Source organism: Typopeltis vanoorti, chromosome 21 (genome assembly GCF_054136105.1).
Source record: "Typopeltis vanoorti isolate ZY-2024b chromosome 21, IOZ_Tvanoo_1.0, whole genome shotgun sequence".
Classification (NCBI taxonomy): Eukaryota; Metazoa; Arthropoda; class Arachnida; order Uropygi; family Thelyphonidae; genus Typopeltis; species Typopeltis vanoorti.
In genome coordinates, this window is record NC_143569.1 from 61695058 (window position 1) to 61714086 (window position 19029).

General features: G+C 35.8%; 1 protein-coding gene across 1 annotated transcript in view; it reads left to right on the forward strand.

The window, feature by feature from the left end:
* Positions 1–19029, forward strand: part of LOC150094899 (uncharacterized) — a 269654-nt gene that overhangs the window by 95597 nt on the left and 155028 nt on the right. The window contains exon 8 of the mRNA XM_090411271.1: positions 13060–13248. Within this exon, the coding sequence (XP_090267397.1) occupies positions 13060–13248 (189 nt within the window). The remainder of the gene's footprint in view (positions 1–13059; positions 13249–19029) is intronic.

Here is a 19029-nt window from a genome sequence, read left to right on the forward strand (position 1 = left end):
ATTTAGACTGCGCCACTAATATCTTTTAATTAGCATAAAACTCAATAATACGGCCAGCAGATTTCTCTCTCTAACACAAATTCCTTCAGAAAAACTTTGCACAAACAGTCGTGGTCTATTCTTTTACTTAACTTTACGTTTCGGTTATCTCATTTAGTTTCCCGCTCACAAGTCCGATTTATTTAGGAACAGTGCAGTTGTAAAAATAAACAATCAAGTAGCACTCCTTTAACAAAAAAAATCAAAACACATTTTATTTACATTACTATGAAATATACATGAATTAAACAATAGGGAGATTGCTTTCTCTATCCATCTATAAAAATTCTTTAGCATAAATTAGAACCTTTTTACTTCAACATTAATTAATCTCTTTAACTCAAAAACCTATTAACTCTCTGCTTACAAATTCAACTTATTAAACTTCTAGTTTAATTGCAAAGAGGTTAGAGTTATTTTTACAAATTTGATATCAATTTCCAACATGTCAATTGACTCTCTTAAGGACTTCTTATAACTATTAAACAACAATTTCTTAAAAGTCTTTCTATAACTTACTATGAGAGGGAATATACAAAAGGTTTGAACTTACAAAAAGCTCTGCATCACACATTCAGTCAAAAGTCTTTCCCTACAGTCTTATGGCATTTCTTTCATCTCAGATCTTGAGCTTCCTCAGGAATGTCTGGCTTCAGTAATATCTCTCATCGGGAAAATAGTGGGCTGTGGACTGCGACCAGCAAAAGGTTGTTCTCTGACGGTGAAAAAGAAAATCTTCCGAGTGCAGTTACTTCAGGTAATTTACATCGCCTTATTTCCTCTGCTTGGGCTCTCCGTAAGGCCTGGACGACTGGCTTTTCTATCTGCCATTTCCAGTAGCTCTAACTGTCACCTCCAATGACCGTAATTGTCGCCAACTGACTCTTATGGATTCCCAAATCTGTTCCCTCTCTCTGGCAGTGACTGGAAGCCAGGAAGCCTTTCCTTCTTCGGCAACGTCTGGAAGCTTCTCTTTCTGGTGACGAATGGAACCGGCAACCCTTATGCTTGGCTCTGTCCCTTTTTATTATGCCTTCTCTGAGACCTCGTACAAAGTTTGTAACCCTCAAAGAACTCGGCATGACTCTTTCATCTTCTTTCAAGTTCGGCCTGCTTTCTGTTCTCCTCCGCTTTCTTTTGATTGTAAGTTGCTGGCCATCGGAAAGTTGGTCGAACCTTTCTGACTGACTTCAGAGGTGTTTATGTGCAGAGCTTGTAAGCCTTTCACATACACACAAAAGTTGATAAACAACCTTTCTTATGTCGCCATGTGATCTATTACATACAGCTCCGGTGGCAAAACGTTACCTTTGTTTTTAACGCTCTAAAAGAATCTTATTAAATACAGTTAATTTCTAAAGAGTTATTTACAATAATATCTGATACAAAATATACAGAGAAACAAGGTTATTTACAGTTCTCATGGGACTTGACCTATGTAAAAATTGATGTAAAGCGCTTTGATATTTTTAAGCTACATCGTTTTTACAATTTACCACCGCATGGTGAAAGCGTTACTCAGAGAACAGATTCAGGCTACTAGAAAAAACTTGGCCGTTACTCAAAACCAGGTACATAATGTAAAATCTGAACTTTCAAGTTACTTGAACGGAGATATTTGGACTATTCTCGAAAAGATTACAGATAACGCGGCGAACTATATCCTTCAAACTAAGAAAGAAAATCTCATATCCAAATTTCATAGACTAAAAGATCGACAAAACCAACGGACATGTTTGAATTTCCCCACAGTGAATGTCAACAACCAACCAGAAGCAAGAAACAACAGGAGCCACCAAGCATCGGATAGGTTAACGTAGTTAACCTATCCAATCGTGGCTTAAACAAAGATGAACTCTCATTACTCAGCAAAGGTCTAAATTTTGCCGTAGCACCCAGAACGATGAACAAACTGGATTTTATTTGTAATATTGAAAGAGGCTTAAGATTCATCCCAAATACCATAGCAGTTTAGAAACCGCCAACATTTTAAATATAAATTTAAAATCTTAAATCTATTACTACATGGCCCGAAGATACAGTCCAAAAATTACTTTCACACTACGCTCGTTCCCCGAGAATTTACGGTCTACCAAAGATACACAAACAAAACACACCTCTCCGGCAGATAGTCTTAAATCAGTTACTACTTCAAAAGGTATAGACAGCCCGAATTATCACCTAGCCAAGAAATTAGCGGCAACACTCAGTGAGTTGGTAGGTCATTCCCCCTCCTATATCAGAAACACACAACACTTCATAAACATAATCAAAGACATTACATTAGAGAAAGATGATTTATTGGTGTTTTGATGTCTCTGCCCTCTTTACGAATGTCCCAATCAATGACACAATCCTTCTTTTACAGAACAAATTCCCTCCAGATTTCACGCCGCTTTTTGCGCATGTATTACGTTCTGGTTATTTTGTATGGCAAAATGCTTTCTACCTACAAAAAGAATGCACAGCCATGGGCTCACCATTATCCTTCCCTATTACTAGCTTTTATATGGAACATTTTGAGCAACATGCTCTAGATTCCTTGCTTTTAAAATCCAGAGTCTGGCTTAGATACGTTGAAGATGTTTTTGCGATCTGGTCCTATGGCCACCAGACACATTCCTTAGCCACCTAAACAAACAACACAAATGCATGCAGTTTACAATTGAGATTGAAAAACAGAACACGCTTCCGTTTCTAGATACACTTGGCACACGTCTTCCTTCTGGCAGTCTTTCCTTCACTGTTTACCAGAAACTCCTACCACCACCACGGAACACAAAAACTAGATGTCATTAATACTCTAAAAAAACAGGGCTTTGACGATCTTCTCCAATGAACAAGCACTGAAATACGAATTTAAAGTTATCAGCAATACTTTTCTAAAAAATGGTTATAGCCAAAACACTATTAACAAAATTCTCTACAAGACCTCAAGAAAAAAACAAAGATAAACCAGACTACAATAAAACTATATCCATTCCTTACATTAAAGGGACATCAGATAATATAAACAGAATACTAGAGAAATACAACCTCAAAGCCACCTTTAAAGCTCCTGCAAAATTAAAATAAGCATACTCAACTCATCCAAAGACCCACTCCCTCCGCTGGCCCACTCTGGAGTATACCGTATTTATTGACCTGTAATGTACCATATATAGGGGAAACAGAATGCACAATTCCTATCAGACAAAAGGAACATAAACGACACATTGAATATAATAACTATGGTGAAGCAGGCCTTTCTGATGCCCTGAACACTTTACATAAAATTGACTGGAAAAGCACCAGTTGTTTACATCACACCAAAACATGGTATGAACGCAAATTTAAGGAAGCCTGTGAGATTCTTATCAACCACCCCAATTTGAACAATAATGATGGTCTAAAAATCCCAAGCATATGGAAGGCACATATTCTACCCACATAACCTTTCTCCCTAAGAGCTAACTATAAACAGGACTGTAAATAATCCAGAATCGTAAATCTAATATAACAATTGTCATGTTAAAAATAGGACATCATTATCCTATTTTTCTGTAAGAAAACTATCTATATGAAAGAATGTTTCTCCCATGTTATCTTAAATAGAATTTCACTCTGATGTAGTTTCTAAATACAGTCATCCCTCGACTTACGTCCGGGTTCCGTTCCATCCGGAAGGACGTAAGTCGATACATTAAATCAGCAGAGTTATATGGTTTGGGGACTTAACCGTAATAAGTATGCTGTCATTTTCATTTTTAAACCTTATTATAAAACTGTACTGTGTGTTACTGCTACTAATAAAACAGGAGAATAATCACCCAAATGTTCCTCCACAATCACATCTTCATTACCTTCCCTGTGTGAAAGATCAGGCTGTGGCTCTTCTGGTGTAGCCTTTGTTTTTATGATGAAAATATCCAATGTGTTTTGCTTATTCCTCTTCTTCCTTTCATCATGAATTTGTTCATAGCAAGCAAACGCATCATGTACTTTCGTTTCTATTATTAAGTGGCGTTCAATTGGGATCCATGTTGTCAGCCATTTTGAGAATACTGCTAACTGCAAAGAACATTTCTGCAAGACCCTTCACTGTGAATTGTTTAACTACCTCTCCTTGTTTCTATTTCCCCTCTTCCTTTTCTTGTTTTTCCTCTTCTGCAAGAGTTCTTCCTCCAGTTAATCCTTTGTTGGTCAACTCTTCGGGGGTGGGGGGACTTTCTATGAGTTGAATTATGTCATCATTCACTTCGAGATTCAGATTGTTTGCTAGGCTCACTATTACAAACTTCCAGAATCATGCACAAACATTTTTATGTCATTTTCCATATGCCACTTATACATTGAGAGGTTGCTTCGTCCCAAACCACAGCAATATTTTTAATAGCGTGATAAATATTGACTGTTTTCCAGAATTACATGAGAACTGGTCATTTCCTTCAGTAGCAGAAATGGTTTGTGAAAAAGTTCTCTGTAGATAATAAGCCTTAAACACTGCAAGAACTCCCTGATCCATTGGGTGAATCAATGAAGTAGTGTTTGGAGGAAGAAACATGATCTTGAACTTGGTGACGTTATAAGATGGATGACCTGGAGCATTATCTAGAATTAATAAAATTTAAAATTTTACATCTTCTTTCAAACAATAGCTATTTGTTTCGCTCGCATAAAGTTGATTAAGGCATCCTCAAACAATTTTTGAGTCATCCACAATTTGTCATTGCTCCGATAATGAACTGGAAGTATGCTTCCTAATGTTTCTGAAGATTCATGGATTCTCAATGTGCCATATCACAAATGGTTTCAGTTTATATCCAGCAACAGTACCCATAACAGAAATGTAATATGGGCATTAAGAGCTTTAAAATTAGGTATAGATTTTAGCTTTTTGTGGCTGAATGTTCACTCGGGCATTTTTTTTCCGAAACAAGGACGTCTCATCCATATTAAATATTTGCTATGGTAAATAATTTTATCCAATTTCTCCACAAACTCCTTGGCAGCCTTCCAAGCACTTGCAGATTCCAATATATTTTCACATTATGCAGCGCAAAATGCTGCTTGAATCTCATGAATCAACCGGAAGAAGCGTTGAATTCATAGTCATAATCAGGTTCTTCTTTCTCCTTCAACATGTTGAAGAGACTTAGTGCTTTAGTGTTTATGGTCACAGTGCTAAGAGCATGCGCTTTTGGTTCAGTCCTCTATGCATGATGCAAGTAGCTTTTCCATATCACCTATAGGACCTTGTCTTTGCTTCGTCACTCTTGTCGATTTAATGGAAGCAGATCCTTTCACAGCCTCTGCGATTTTATCATTATTTTTCAAAATGGTCGTCACTGTAGAATGAGACCATCCGAAGTCATGTGCAATCACATTCATGGCTTACCAGCTTTGTGTTGCTTTATAACTTGCAACTTCATTTCAAGATCAATTGCTCATCTCTTTTTCTCTGATTCTTCACTAGGTTTTTTGATTGGGCATGTAGGGGCCATGTTGCACAAAATATCGCGAAATATTTAACGATAAATATACAAATAACCCATTTCTCAAACACAAAATCAAGAGGAACTGTTGAAGAGACATGTCGACTGCTGATGGAGGTTGCTGCTGAAAATGCTGTTGCCATGTGCATGCTTTACCTTACGCTCGCTTGCGTCTTGTTCGAAAGTATAGCTGAAAACGTTATTTATTCCTGAAAATTATGGAGACAACTACCGTGTTAGAATAAAAACTTTAGTTTAATCATCATCAAATTCCTGACATGTACCCTCAAGGGGTGTACAGGATATGATAGTACTACATGAAAAAAAAATTACATTATTACTAACTTCCTATCTACAATTTTCTTTCAAATCAGTCTGTTACTTGTCAAAACTCCAACATTATCAGATCTTATATTTCTATTTCTAAGGCACTTTGTACCGTATCAATCCACCTATATCTTAGTCTTCCTCTGGGTCGTTTTCCTGCCAACCTGGTAGAGAACACTTCTTTTGCTAATCTTTCCTCGCCCATTCTGTTTAAGTGACCATACCACCTGAGATTAGCTCTGCTAACGCATTCCTGGATGCTGACAATGTCAAGTTCCTTCCTAATATCCTTGTTTTTTAATATGATATTGCCATTGATGTCATCTGTTCATTTCTCTAATTTTTCTCAGGACTCTCATACCTGCAGTCTCTAGTCTTTGGTCAAGTGTTTTACTTCTGACTCAGCTCTCAGATCCATAAGTTAAAACTGGTTTGAACACTGTCTTGTATACAGCTAATTTAGTGTTCTGACTAATTTCTCTCTTATTCCATATGAATTTATTCAATTGACTGCCTACCATACCAGCTTTGTTGATTTTGTTGTCTATTTCCATATTTAATTTACCATCTTCACTAAAAATCATGCATAAGTAGCTGAAATGTTTTACTTGTTCCACAGGTTCCCCATTCACAACACAGTTGACATTTTCAATGATTCTGCCTATTTTCATTGTCTTTGTCTTTTTATTGCTGACCTTCATACCATATCTATTACAACAGTTATTCAATTTAGTCAGGGAATTTTGCAAACTTGTAGTGGATTTATTTAGAAGTATAACATCGTCCGCATAAAGCAAAGAGCTGACACTAACATCTCCAATTCTGATATCATGTTTAATACAACTTTCCTTCATAATGTGATCCATATAGATAATGAATAACAGAAGGGATAATGTACATCCCTGTCTCAAACCAGATTTAACATTAAACCATCTCCCTATACTTCCTTCAATTCTAATTGCTGACTTACAACTCAGATACAGACTAAGTATTGCTTGATACAATGCCCCATTAAACTTTAGTTTAATATAACTAAAATCTACATTCGACGTTTCGACCTTTATGTCAAGGTCATCTTCTGGAGCATACAACTATACACAGACAACAAGCTACACTACGATCAGACTGGTTTGTTAGAGTTACTGACCAACCGCTACAACAATTGTTGGCCTGACCTCTGGTGAAAAAAAAATTTTAAACAATAAAAATAAAAGTTATAGATCAATGCTAGAGTCCTATTATTCGTGTTATCTGTTGGTTGTAGAAATTGGGTGCAACATCATGATTATAAATGTACATTCCAGCCAGTTGGTATGGAATGGTTTCTGATACTAGCTGAAGATTGGCTAGAGTCCTGACTTATGCTGGATCTTATATATTAGGTAGGCTGAATGTGTGCCATCCAGATCCTTGGAATTTTCATGCCATCTTTGTTGTTGATATGTGGGTGGTTTATCAGGATTTCGCAGGCTTCCTTAAATTTCCTTTCATACCAGGTTTTTGTATGGTGTAAAGAGAGTACTTTTCCAGTTGATTTGATGTAAGGTGTTGAGCGCGTGATCTGAGAAGCCTGCTTCACCATAATGGTTATATTTAATGTGTCTAATGTGTTCTTTCTTACGTATAGGGATTGTCCGTCCTGTTTCACCAACGTACGGTAAGTTATAGATGCAGCAGATGCAATAGATCCAGGATGTGCCAATGGGAAGAGAGGATCCTTAGAGGAGCTGAATATGGTTTTAAGTTTAGTGGGTGGCTTGAAGGTGGCATTGAGGTTATAATGTTGTAGGATTCTATTGATTTTTTCTGATAACCCTTTAATGTATGGGATGGCTATGGTTTTACTGTAATCTAGATTCGTTTTTGTTGTTGTTTTATGGAATATTTTATTAATAGTATTTTTGTTATAGCCATTATTTATGAATGTGTCGCTGGCGATTTTTAGTTCTTGTTTCAGGGCTTGCTGGTTAGAGCAAATTGTTGTAGCTCTGTTTTTAAGGGTGTTAATGACTCCATATTTTTGTGATGGGTGGTGGTATGAATTAGCATGTATGTATTGGCCCGTGTGTGTCGGTTTTCGGTAGACTGTGAAGGATAGACTGCCTGAATAGGAATAATAGGACTCTAGCGTTGATCTATAATTTTTATTTATTTTTTTAATTTTTTTTTTCACTGGAAGTCAAGCCAACAATTGTTGTAGCGGTTGGTCAGTAACTCTAACAGACCAGTTTGATTGTAGTGTAGCTTGTTGTCTGTGTATAGTTGTATGCTCCAGAAGATGACCTTGACATAAAGGTCGAAACGTCAAATATAGATTTTAGTTATATTAAACTAAAGTTTCTATTCAAACACGGTAGTTGTCTCCATAATTTTCAAAAATGTATTCGGATCACCATCTAAGCTTAAAAGAAAGGTTATTTATTCCCTTATGGGATCACAGATGTATCTTCGAAAGGACGTAACTTGAACGGACGTAAGTCGAGGGATGACTGCATGTAATTAATTTTTAATTTTATCTGTTTTTTTTTTTTTTTTTCACTAGAGGTCATGCCAGTAGAATAACCGGTGATCAAATCATTGTTTCTTTATTTTACTGTGTGAAAGGTAACTCAGCTTGTCCTTGTATATACTCCAGATGATGACCTTAATATGAAGGTCGAAATGTCAGGAAATTAAAATACTTATTTATAACACGGTTGTAAAGTCCATAATTTCTAAAATAAATGCTGATCACTGTGCAACACTAAAAGAAAGGATATAGTCAACATCTCCTTAACAACTCTTAGTGAACCAGCCATCTGGGTCCTTAAAAGTTTCAATTTTGTGATAGTACCCAAAAGTAATCCCAGCTATCGGTATTACTACAGTTGTTCCTGTATGCCTCGATCTATCACAGTAGATCTAATTAACTAATGAATATGCTAACAGTATTTGTCTTTATGTAGCCCATGTTTTAACAATAAAATCTTCCAGAAATAATTTCACTGCTGAAGTAGTCCATAGCTTTAAGACTACAAAATAAATAAGAAAATAATCATTATTAGAGCCTACAAGGAAAATTCTACTGTAATAATGAATATTTTGGAATATAACAATATTTCAGAATATAATAGAAAGATATCAACTCTTTTAAGAGTTGATATCATATTACATATCAGTTTACTGATAGAAAATCCTATGAATTCCCAAAAGAAAAATATTTTCCAAATTAATAAAAAATAAAAACTTGACTGTTTGATATAACAATAAAAACTGATACCCACATCATCCATGTACCAGTCTTCACTGTGGCCTTCCATAGTGAAGCATGATGCATCTCTTCAGCCTGTAATCAACAATAGAGACAGCCCTACATATAATTTAACTATACATTTATCCCTAACACTAACCTAACATATAAGCTATCACATATTAAAAATTCAATTCTTTTCAAACTGTTAAAACAAAAAATTTGAACTAAATGATTCTTACCTGTTCTCTCTTTATAAATATCCCATTTAAAGAAACATTAACTTTAATTGGGAAAAAACGTTCTCTCCTGGTATTACTACACACTTTCATTTTGTGATGTAATGAGGGTATTTCACATGGAATAAAAAAATTTACCTCCAAAGAAGGAATGGTAATGAGCTTTCCTTTCTCACTGTCACTTGCCAATTTTTTCATGAAAACTGAAAAAAGCATCATGCTTCTCCCATTAAAACCCCTTCCTCTGGCTGTGCTACATTGATGACTTATTCATTATTTTACTACATAGCCATGACACATTACAAACATTTTGCTTTCTTAAATAACCAAAACTTTTAAATAAAATTTACCTTAGAAACTGAAAACAACCATTGTTTACCATTTTTGGATGTTAGTTACCAGACTTCTAGATGGTTGTCTCTTATACATTCTACAGAAAATCCACACATACTGATAAATAGCTGAACATTAATCCACACCCATCCTGTGCAGTTGCATGGCATAATAAATGCATTAGCACACAGAGCTTCTAGCTATTTGCTCACATGACAATATATTACAAAAAAAATTATATGTTTTTAATAATTTCATCTGCTAACTATTAATGTTACTAACAATATTTGCCTTGATGTAGCCCACATTTTAACAACAGCAAAATTTCCCAGAAATAATTTCACTGGTGAAGAATCCAGAGCACTAAAAGATCTAGAAATGTTTACAGTCCTAAAAAAAATAAATAGATTAAACCTTTATCTAATAGTAGACAAATTAATAGAGAGCCATGAGATAACTCCGAAATGTTAGTAGTTCTTTATTTCAGCGCCTGAAAAAAATTAAACACTCAAAAAATACCAATTATAGCCTGCTATAAACCAGCATTTAAAACTAGCATCCCTTATATGTTCTCCAAAATATGAAGTTCATCCATTATTAGATGCCTGGAGTATACAAGATATGTTCCCAGTGTAAATACCCTTAATAAGGACGGTCTGCAGTGAAATGATGGAGAGAAGAACACCACTGAGTTATAGTTATGAACAAGTACCAAATGGATTAGCATACCATGTGCTTGACACTCTGTAGGTAGTTAAATGGGGGAAGACATTTACCCTAAAAAGTCTGTGCTTCAAAAGTGACAAATTTTTTTTTTTTTTTAATATTGATCCCATACATGAGAGCTCAAGAGAACCTATAAGCACATCAGTACCTTGTGTGGGTGGCATATGAAGACCGAGATAGAAGCTTATCGATGTTTATTTGAAGAGTTGCAAGCTGTAAGTTGTTTGGGAATACTTCTTGAGGAAGGCGGTTCCAGAGGGAATAAAAGAGGATGAGTAGAAGTAGGTTCAGTGTGTTTGCAGTTGCACAGTAAAAGGATCCTGGTTAGCTGCAGCTCTTGTATTAACAGCTGCAACAGAAGGTGGAGGAATGATAGTTGCCAATTCACTGGAGCAGTGACTATTGAAGTACCTGTAGAAGAAAGACAGTGCTCAAACACTGCACCTGAAAGATAGAGGTTGAAGTGAATTTGTAAAAAAGGAATCATCTGTCAGCCTAATTGCTTGCCTTTGGATGGTATCAAGGATTTTAAGGGAAGTTTTAGGTGCGCCACCTCAAACATGTGAGCAGTATTCTAAATATGGAAAGATTTGGGATTTATATATAATTATGAGTTGGTTGGGTGTAAAATAGGCTCTTGAATAAAACAGAATACCAAGTTTCTTGGATGCTGAGGTGGCTGTTGATGTGATGTACTTATGCCAGGAAAGACTGGAAGTAAACATTAGTTCAGGCAAGATCTGATCCTGCTGGTGATTTGTGTATTACTAAAGGTAGGTGAGCTAAGATTTCGTTTGCTTGAGAAAAGGCAAAAATGTGTTTTGGTGGTGTTGTACATGACAAGGTTGTCCTTATCCCATTGAAGGATAGTATGTAAATCAATGTTTAAGCCACTAGTTATAGATGATCTTGTAGCCTGGGTTGTCAGAGTAATGCATGGTTTGTCAAATGAACAGAATGAGTGGAGAGTACTATCTTCTGCAAAGTTGTGGATAGGATTATTGTGAGTAGGTCATTTATATACAGGAGAAAGAGAGTAGATGATAGGATAGAAAGATTTAGGAGACTGATCTTCTACCTAAAACAACAAAACGGACTACTCTCTACTGCACTTAAAGTGTCAGGACATTATGACTGATATAGCTTGAATATTGTTTCTTATTTTTTTATTACTTATAGTGTGCCTTATTGTCTGTCATAAATGTGGTTGCTCTAACCTTTAGAATATGTCTGTTTACTAGAGGCAGATTATTGCTAATAAATTTATTTGCTTCTTTTGCATGTTAGGGTGTGATAGACCATTAAACATTCAAAAAATAATATATAAATATACATTTAATTTAACTTCTTATTTGCAAGCTTTTATATTATAACTCATATTGATATTTTTAGATATTTTTACAAATGCAGATGATATAACAGAAATAATTTTAGTTATTATTTCCTATATTCTCACCAAAGCCAAATTATCATCTTACATGTATATGTATGGAACCACCACATGAATGGATGTGAGAATGAAGCCTCTATTGTCCATGAAGCCTCATATATCAACAGTGACTAAAGTCACATGTAGACTGTATAAAAATTTTGCTTCCCTTATATGCACTTCTGAAGATCAGATCTAAATCTCAGATTTTCCTGTTCTGGTGTTTGCCAAGTGCCTCAAATTTGTAATCTTGCTTGTTCTAGCCAGATTACAGTATAGCCAATATGAAGACTGCTTCCAGTTCCTTTATTCTGGATGCTGAAATCTCACTGAAATCATGATTTATAGATACTTGTCACAGAACTACCTGTGCTCCAACAACTTTGAATACATTAAATTGCCACATGTCTGGGACACATCCTGCTTAGGCTTTCAGCCCAGTTTCCAAAAGTACCTATATGACCACTAGGTGACTTCTTTGGAACTTAAGTCTTCTTTTCTCTTTTTCCTTTCTTCAGTCTCATCCTCATATAGTGCTTGAATGCCCATATCTATACTTATATGCTGTTACCTGATCTAATAGTTAAATTATTTTGATTATTATATTATTTGCATTGTCATTCCCCAGCATTTCTTTTTAGCTGATATTATACTTCCTTGAAAACTGTTACATAATAGATTTGGCCTCCAGTCTGTATTGCATTGATTTTCAGGTTTCAGTTTCTGATTTATGTAGTAGCTAGCTGAAACTGGGAATTTGGTATGTGGTGATGTAACTCCCACCCACGATAATTTGCACACCTGTAATAAATTAGTACCATTAGTAGGATAAGGATTTTTTTTTTTACTTTTTAATTTTATTCATATATATATATAATTTTTTACATAATCTAAAAACTCAGCTCCAGAGACTAAATGTGGAACTTTTTTTAGGTTCTTTAAGTCTTCAGTAAGCAGGACAGTAGTCTCACATACCAGGTGAAAAAATTCATCTTCCATCCTAAGACAATTAAAAACAGCAGGATTTACCTACAGCCAGTTGGTTGGAGAGTGAATTCACTAACCACTCGGCTAACTAGGCCAACATCATAAACAGTCTTAACTCGGTTATAATAGACAGAAATCATTTTTACTTGAAACATGGCATTGAATTTATTTACTATATTTATTTTAGTCCTTGAGAGTACTTTTATATATTTATATAAAAATACATGAGATGTATTTTGTATTAGAAATGTGAGTTGGGATTTTTTTTTTTTTCAGACACTACAAGTTGAGTATGACAAACTTCAAGATGAATATGAAGCTTTAAAGCTAACCAAAAAGCAACTTGAGCAAAATCTAATATCCATGGGCACAGAACTTGCTAATGTCAAAGACCAACTATTCAATATCAGTAATGAAAAGGACAAAATTGTATGTTCAGTGGAGTCCGTTACTGCTGAGAAAAAGGTAATGACAAGATTTTTCTGGTTGTTTTTGTTATTATCATCAGATCTCCATGGAGTCAAAAGACTCATCAGAGGAGTTTAATGCTTTCACAGTTTCTGCACTCACCACATTTTCTGATGTGGTGAGTGCAGAAATTCATGCAATGAATTGTGAATTGTGAGTAGAATGCATGCATTCTACTCACAATTCACTCTCTGTGCAAAGAAACTTCTCCTCACTCCATTGCTCACATCCTCTTTGACACAGCTTCCAAGGTTGGCCTCTTGTTCTACCCTTTTCTCCCTCTACCCAGCTCTATGAAAAATCTCCTTCACATTAATCTTGTAACAACCTCTCACCAACTTCTGTGTCTCAATTATATCCCTCTCCTATTCGGAGGGCTCTTCAAGTTGTATTTTCTTCATCCATTGATCTGATGCTTACTTAGTGAAATTTCCCCATTAATTGTATACTCTGCATCCCAACCCTACATACCAAATTTCAAGACCTTACATTTTGAAACATTAAACTGATAGCTCCACTTACCACTCACTGCTCACATAGCTATTGAGCTCCTCCTGCACAGTTGCAACATCTGCTTCACTCCTCATAGCTCTTCCCAACTTTGCATCATTGGCAAACAGCTACATATTTCCAATTATGCCTGTCCCAGTATCATTAACATACAAGTTAAGCAATAATGTACCCAAAATAGACCCCTGTAGCACCCTTCCTCGTTTAGGACACCACTCCACCATACACAACTTGCTGATACCCATCTGACAGCCAGTCACCTATTCTACTCACTAGTCTCTTATCCAATCTACCCATTTCATTTTAGTTACCAGCTTGTCATATGGCAGTCTGTCAAATGCTTTTGAAAAGAAGTAGCCTACTGTATGTGCATTTCCTATATTCAGTGAATTTGTCATGTTGTATATATAAGCAGACAAGTAAAATATGATTTCCCCTTAACATACCTATGCTGACTTCATAGAGAATACTGCTATTATCAATGCAGTTCTGTATTCTAGTTCTCATCAGCCTCTGTAACACCTTAAGACACATAGATCAGCCTATAATTTATAGCCTGTCGTAATTCCTCCTCCCCTTCTGAATTGGAACAATTTTTCGTCCTTCCAGACTTGTCCTGCTGTAAAACTCATAAACATGTCTGTCAAGAATGCTGTTAACTCCCTGGAGCATTCTTTCAAGTAATGTAGTAACATGTTGTGAAATCCTACTGCCTTATGATTCGTGTTTGATGGCGTGCATGCATTCGAATGCTTCAGTCAGAATCTGGTACATGACCACGTGTTGTATAGCTTTTTGCATATTGTAGTTCTGTTGAGCTGAGAGCATTGATGAGATATTTCCATATGTCTTTAAGAATAGCACCTTGATTTCTATTTAAATTATTGCCTGTGCGTAGCACCACTGCTGCTTCTTTGAAAGTTCTGTGTCTGTAGTCATTCTCTATGTAAGGTATAGAAGTTTTTCTAGTCTATAACATGATTTGATGTTGAGAAATAATGAACTAAACCACATGTGATGATTCTGTTGTGATTGACATCCCCCACATGTTCCTTCTGTCTTATTTCAAAACTTCTAGAGGGCTGTCCAATGTAAGAAAGGCCATACATGCATGGAATTTCATATACTCCAGGAAATTTGAAGAAAGGCTCCTCATCTTTGTGTGATCTTAAGACTTGTCTGATCGTGGTAGTTGGTTTAAAAACTACTCTGATGTTATGAGCTTTTAAGATTCTCGGCAATTTTGTGGATACTGAATTAATATATGGAATAACAGCTGTGGACACATATTGGGACTCCGTTCCGCATTGTTGGGGGTTGTCTTTAAAAAGTAATTTGTTTAAAATGTTAGAAGGTTATCCATTCAGTGATAGAGTGTTAGCTATTTGGGACAATTCTCTTTGTACATCTACTTCTTTCGAAATAGACCTTAAGGCTCTATTACGGAGCGTATGAATGATGCTGTGTTTTTGTGATCTATGATGGTTAGACGAATAATGTAGATATCTACCTGTATCTGTGGGTTTCTTGTAAATGGACAGTTGGACATTATCTTCTCTCCTCACCAGTATGTCAAGAAAAGGTAGTTCTTTGTTCTTCTCCAGTTCCATAGTGAATTTGATCTTATTATGTAATGAGTTGATTTTATTAAGAAACATGAGAAGATTTTCAATGGTATCCTTCCAGATAATGAACACATCATGGACATATCTCCACCAAATTGACGGTTTAGATGAAATGGTTGAAAAAAAATATCCTTTTCAAGTTTTTCCATAAATAGGTCCGCGCATGGTGGTGAGAGGGGCTACCTATGCCTAGATGTTATGAGCTTTTAAGATTCTTGCCAATTTTGTGGATACTGAATTAATATATGGAATAACAGCTGTGGACACATATTGGGACTCCGTTCCGCATTGTTGGGGGTTGTCTTTAAAAAGCTATTATCAATGCTATACCTTTTGATTGTTTGTATACTATGTTATTTACTTTGAAGAAATTATTATTTGTTATTTATGTAACAACAAAGACATTATAATAACCAAAGCGGACAAAGGAAATTCAACAGTCATTCTCAACTTGAAAGATTACTTGAATAAGATTAACTTATTACTAGCAGACAGTTCCACTTACCAAGTCTTAGATAAAAATCCGATCATGAGTAATCATCTGTAGACTAACGCTCTTATCTGCAATATGACCAGTTGGTCAGATGAACTATAAAAACAACTTAAATCCTTACACCCTATTACTCCATGCCTTTATGGGGCATCGAAGATTCATAAAGAAAACTAACGCTTTATCCAATAGTTGATGGAAGATCCTCACCGTCGTACTTACTAGCAAAGCATCTGGCAAATTTAATGAAAGGAAAAATTAGAAAAATTATCAAAGACCTACATTAAAAACTCTCAACAATTTGTGGTAAAAATCAAAAGTATCAAAATATCACAAACGGACATTATGGCTAGTTTAGATGTAGTGTCCTTATTCACTAATGTACCGGTCGTAGAGGTGGTCAACATTCTAAAAGATCTCTTCCCTCAGGACATCGCCCAGTTGTTTCATCATTGCTTGAAATCAACTTTCTTCAAAGTAAATAACATCGTATACAAACAATCAGAAGGTCTAGCCATGGGTAGCCCCCCTCTCACTACCATGCGCAGACCTATTTATTGAAAACCTTGAAAAGGATATTTTTTCCACCATTTCACCTAAACCGGCGATTTGGTGGAGATGTGTCAATGATGTTTTCATCATCTGAAAGGATACCATGGAAAACCTTCTCGTGTTTCTTAATAAAATCAACTCACTACATAATAAGATCAAATTCACTATGGAACTGGAGAAGAACAAAGAACTACCCTTTCTTGACATACTGGTGAGGAGAGAAGATAACAGTATCCAACTGTCCGTTTACAAGAAACCCATAGATCACAAAAACACAGCATCATTCATACGCTCCGTAATAGAGCCTTAAGGTCTATTTCGAAAGAAGTAGATGTACAAAGAGAATTGTCCCAAATAGCTAACACTCTATCACTGAATGGATAACCTTCTAACATTTTAAACAAATTGCTTTTTAAAGACAACCCCCAACAATGCGGAACGGAGTCCCAATATGTGTCCACAGCTGTTATTCCATATATTAATTCAGTATCCACAAAATTGCTGAGAATCTTAAAAGCTCATAACATCAGAGTAGTTTTTAAACCAACTACCACGATCAGACAAGTCTTAAGATCACACAAAGATGAGGAACCTTTCTTCAAATTTCCTGGAGTATATGAAATTCCATGCATGTATGGCCTTTCTTACATTGGACAGCCCTCTAGAAGTTTTGAAATAAGACAGAAGGAACATGTGGGGGATGTCAATCACAACAGAATCATCACAAGTGGTTTAGTTCATCATTTCTCAACATCAAATCACGTTATAGACTAGAAAAACAGTTCTATACCCTACATAGAGAATGACTACAGACACAGAACTTTCAAAGAAGCAGCAGTGGTGCTATGCACAGGCAATAATTTAAATAGAAATCAAGGTGCTATTCTTAAAGACATATAGAAATATCTCATCAATTCTCTCAGCTCAACAGAACTACAATATGCAAAAAACTATACAACACGTGGTCATGTACCGGATTCTGACCGAAGCATTCAAACGCATGCATGCCATCAAACATGAATTATCACATGTAACGGCCTAGCAGTTACTAAAGTGTATGTTTTCGTGTAACTTGATGCATTTGTTTTCACACCAGTACAGCCTTGAAAATGCTAGACTGTGGCTAGTGAAACTTGTTGGCTCTTTGTATTTGTAATCATTAAATCTTATGATCTTTTAACAATAAAAGTTCTTAGTTTTAATAATAATATTTGTTTGCTTGAACACCTCTATTTGTAAATGAAATTTTGTAACTCCCATATTATTGGATCAGATGAAATCAAAGAAAGATTTTTATGGAACCTTTCTTTGTGCTTATTACTCTCAATACCCAGATTTGGTAATGAACGTCACGACATATGGAAAAAGATATATTTTGTTTTATAATTAGCAGTACCTTATAACTCGTTAGATTTAGTTTACAGGATAATTGTAAATGGGTGTTTCAGTTAGTGTGTGTTACTTGGGTCTTTATTGTTATATTATTGTAGTAGAGCTAATGGGTACCAGAGCATAATAGGATAATGACAGAAAACAACATCTAACCTCTTGTTCAGGGAATTCAATGAAAATTTTGTGAGTGCAGTTGTGTGCAATGTATTAATTATCAAAACGAGAAGTTTCTGAGTAGTAGGTGAGAATGTTTGTGACAAAAAGTGTGAAAATGTAAGTGGAGTAAGGAACAAAGAGAGATGTGTACGAGTGAGTCAGGGTTAATGAATTACAAATGATTAGAGTATAAGTGAGTTTCATTTATTCTGCTGTATAACAGGAAGAATTCTATAAATTGCATCTCCCAGTTCGTCTGGTCAGTGCTGGAAATAAGACCAAAACCTTCATGAATTTGAAAAGAAGAAAGAAAGAAAGGCCATAGTATCTATGGCCATAATAGGCTTGCCTGCAAGGATCAGCACCATTGTAGTAAGTCTCCTTCCCTGTGGTCTGGGAATAAGAGCTGAGGATTACTCTGATGCCAGAATAGCATCTGGGATAGCACCGGCATTCCACTCCTGAGCAGGTCATTGCCTTCCAGAGATTCGGCATCATGTGTGGCGCCTTAGGAGTGGGGGAAAGGTGCGGTTCTGGCACTAAAACAAACACTCCCTTTGAGTGTGAATAATTTTCATCCTCTAGTTTATCAGAGGTCTTTAACAAGCCTCAGCACCATGTTGTGAAACCATTGCAACATCACCTGAAAACAAAATCAAGAAACAAAAAACATCAGAGACAGAAATAAAGATACCAACTTTCTTAATATTGCACTCTATGGGATAGTGCCCAAACTGACATTAAAAGAAGAGTTGTAAAGCATATGCTCAACAACAATAATCTCCTCCTCCTCTTGTACACAGGAAGCAACACCTTCTATATACCTACCTGAACATTCACTGTCATTGATTAACTGTCTGCTCACCCTCCCTCTTTCCACTGTTTAAGTGAGAAACTATTAACTCATTCCAGAGTGATAATTTTCCTGTGATATTCACTTTTTTGCATGGCCACTCTTGTACTGCATTATGGATATCTCGAAAGAAAATTAAACACGCTGATGCAGTGAATGTGACAGAATTACACAAGCTGCCACAATTGCAATTTCTAAAA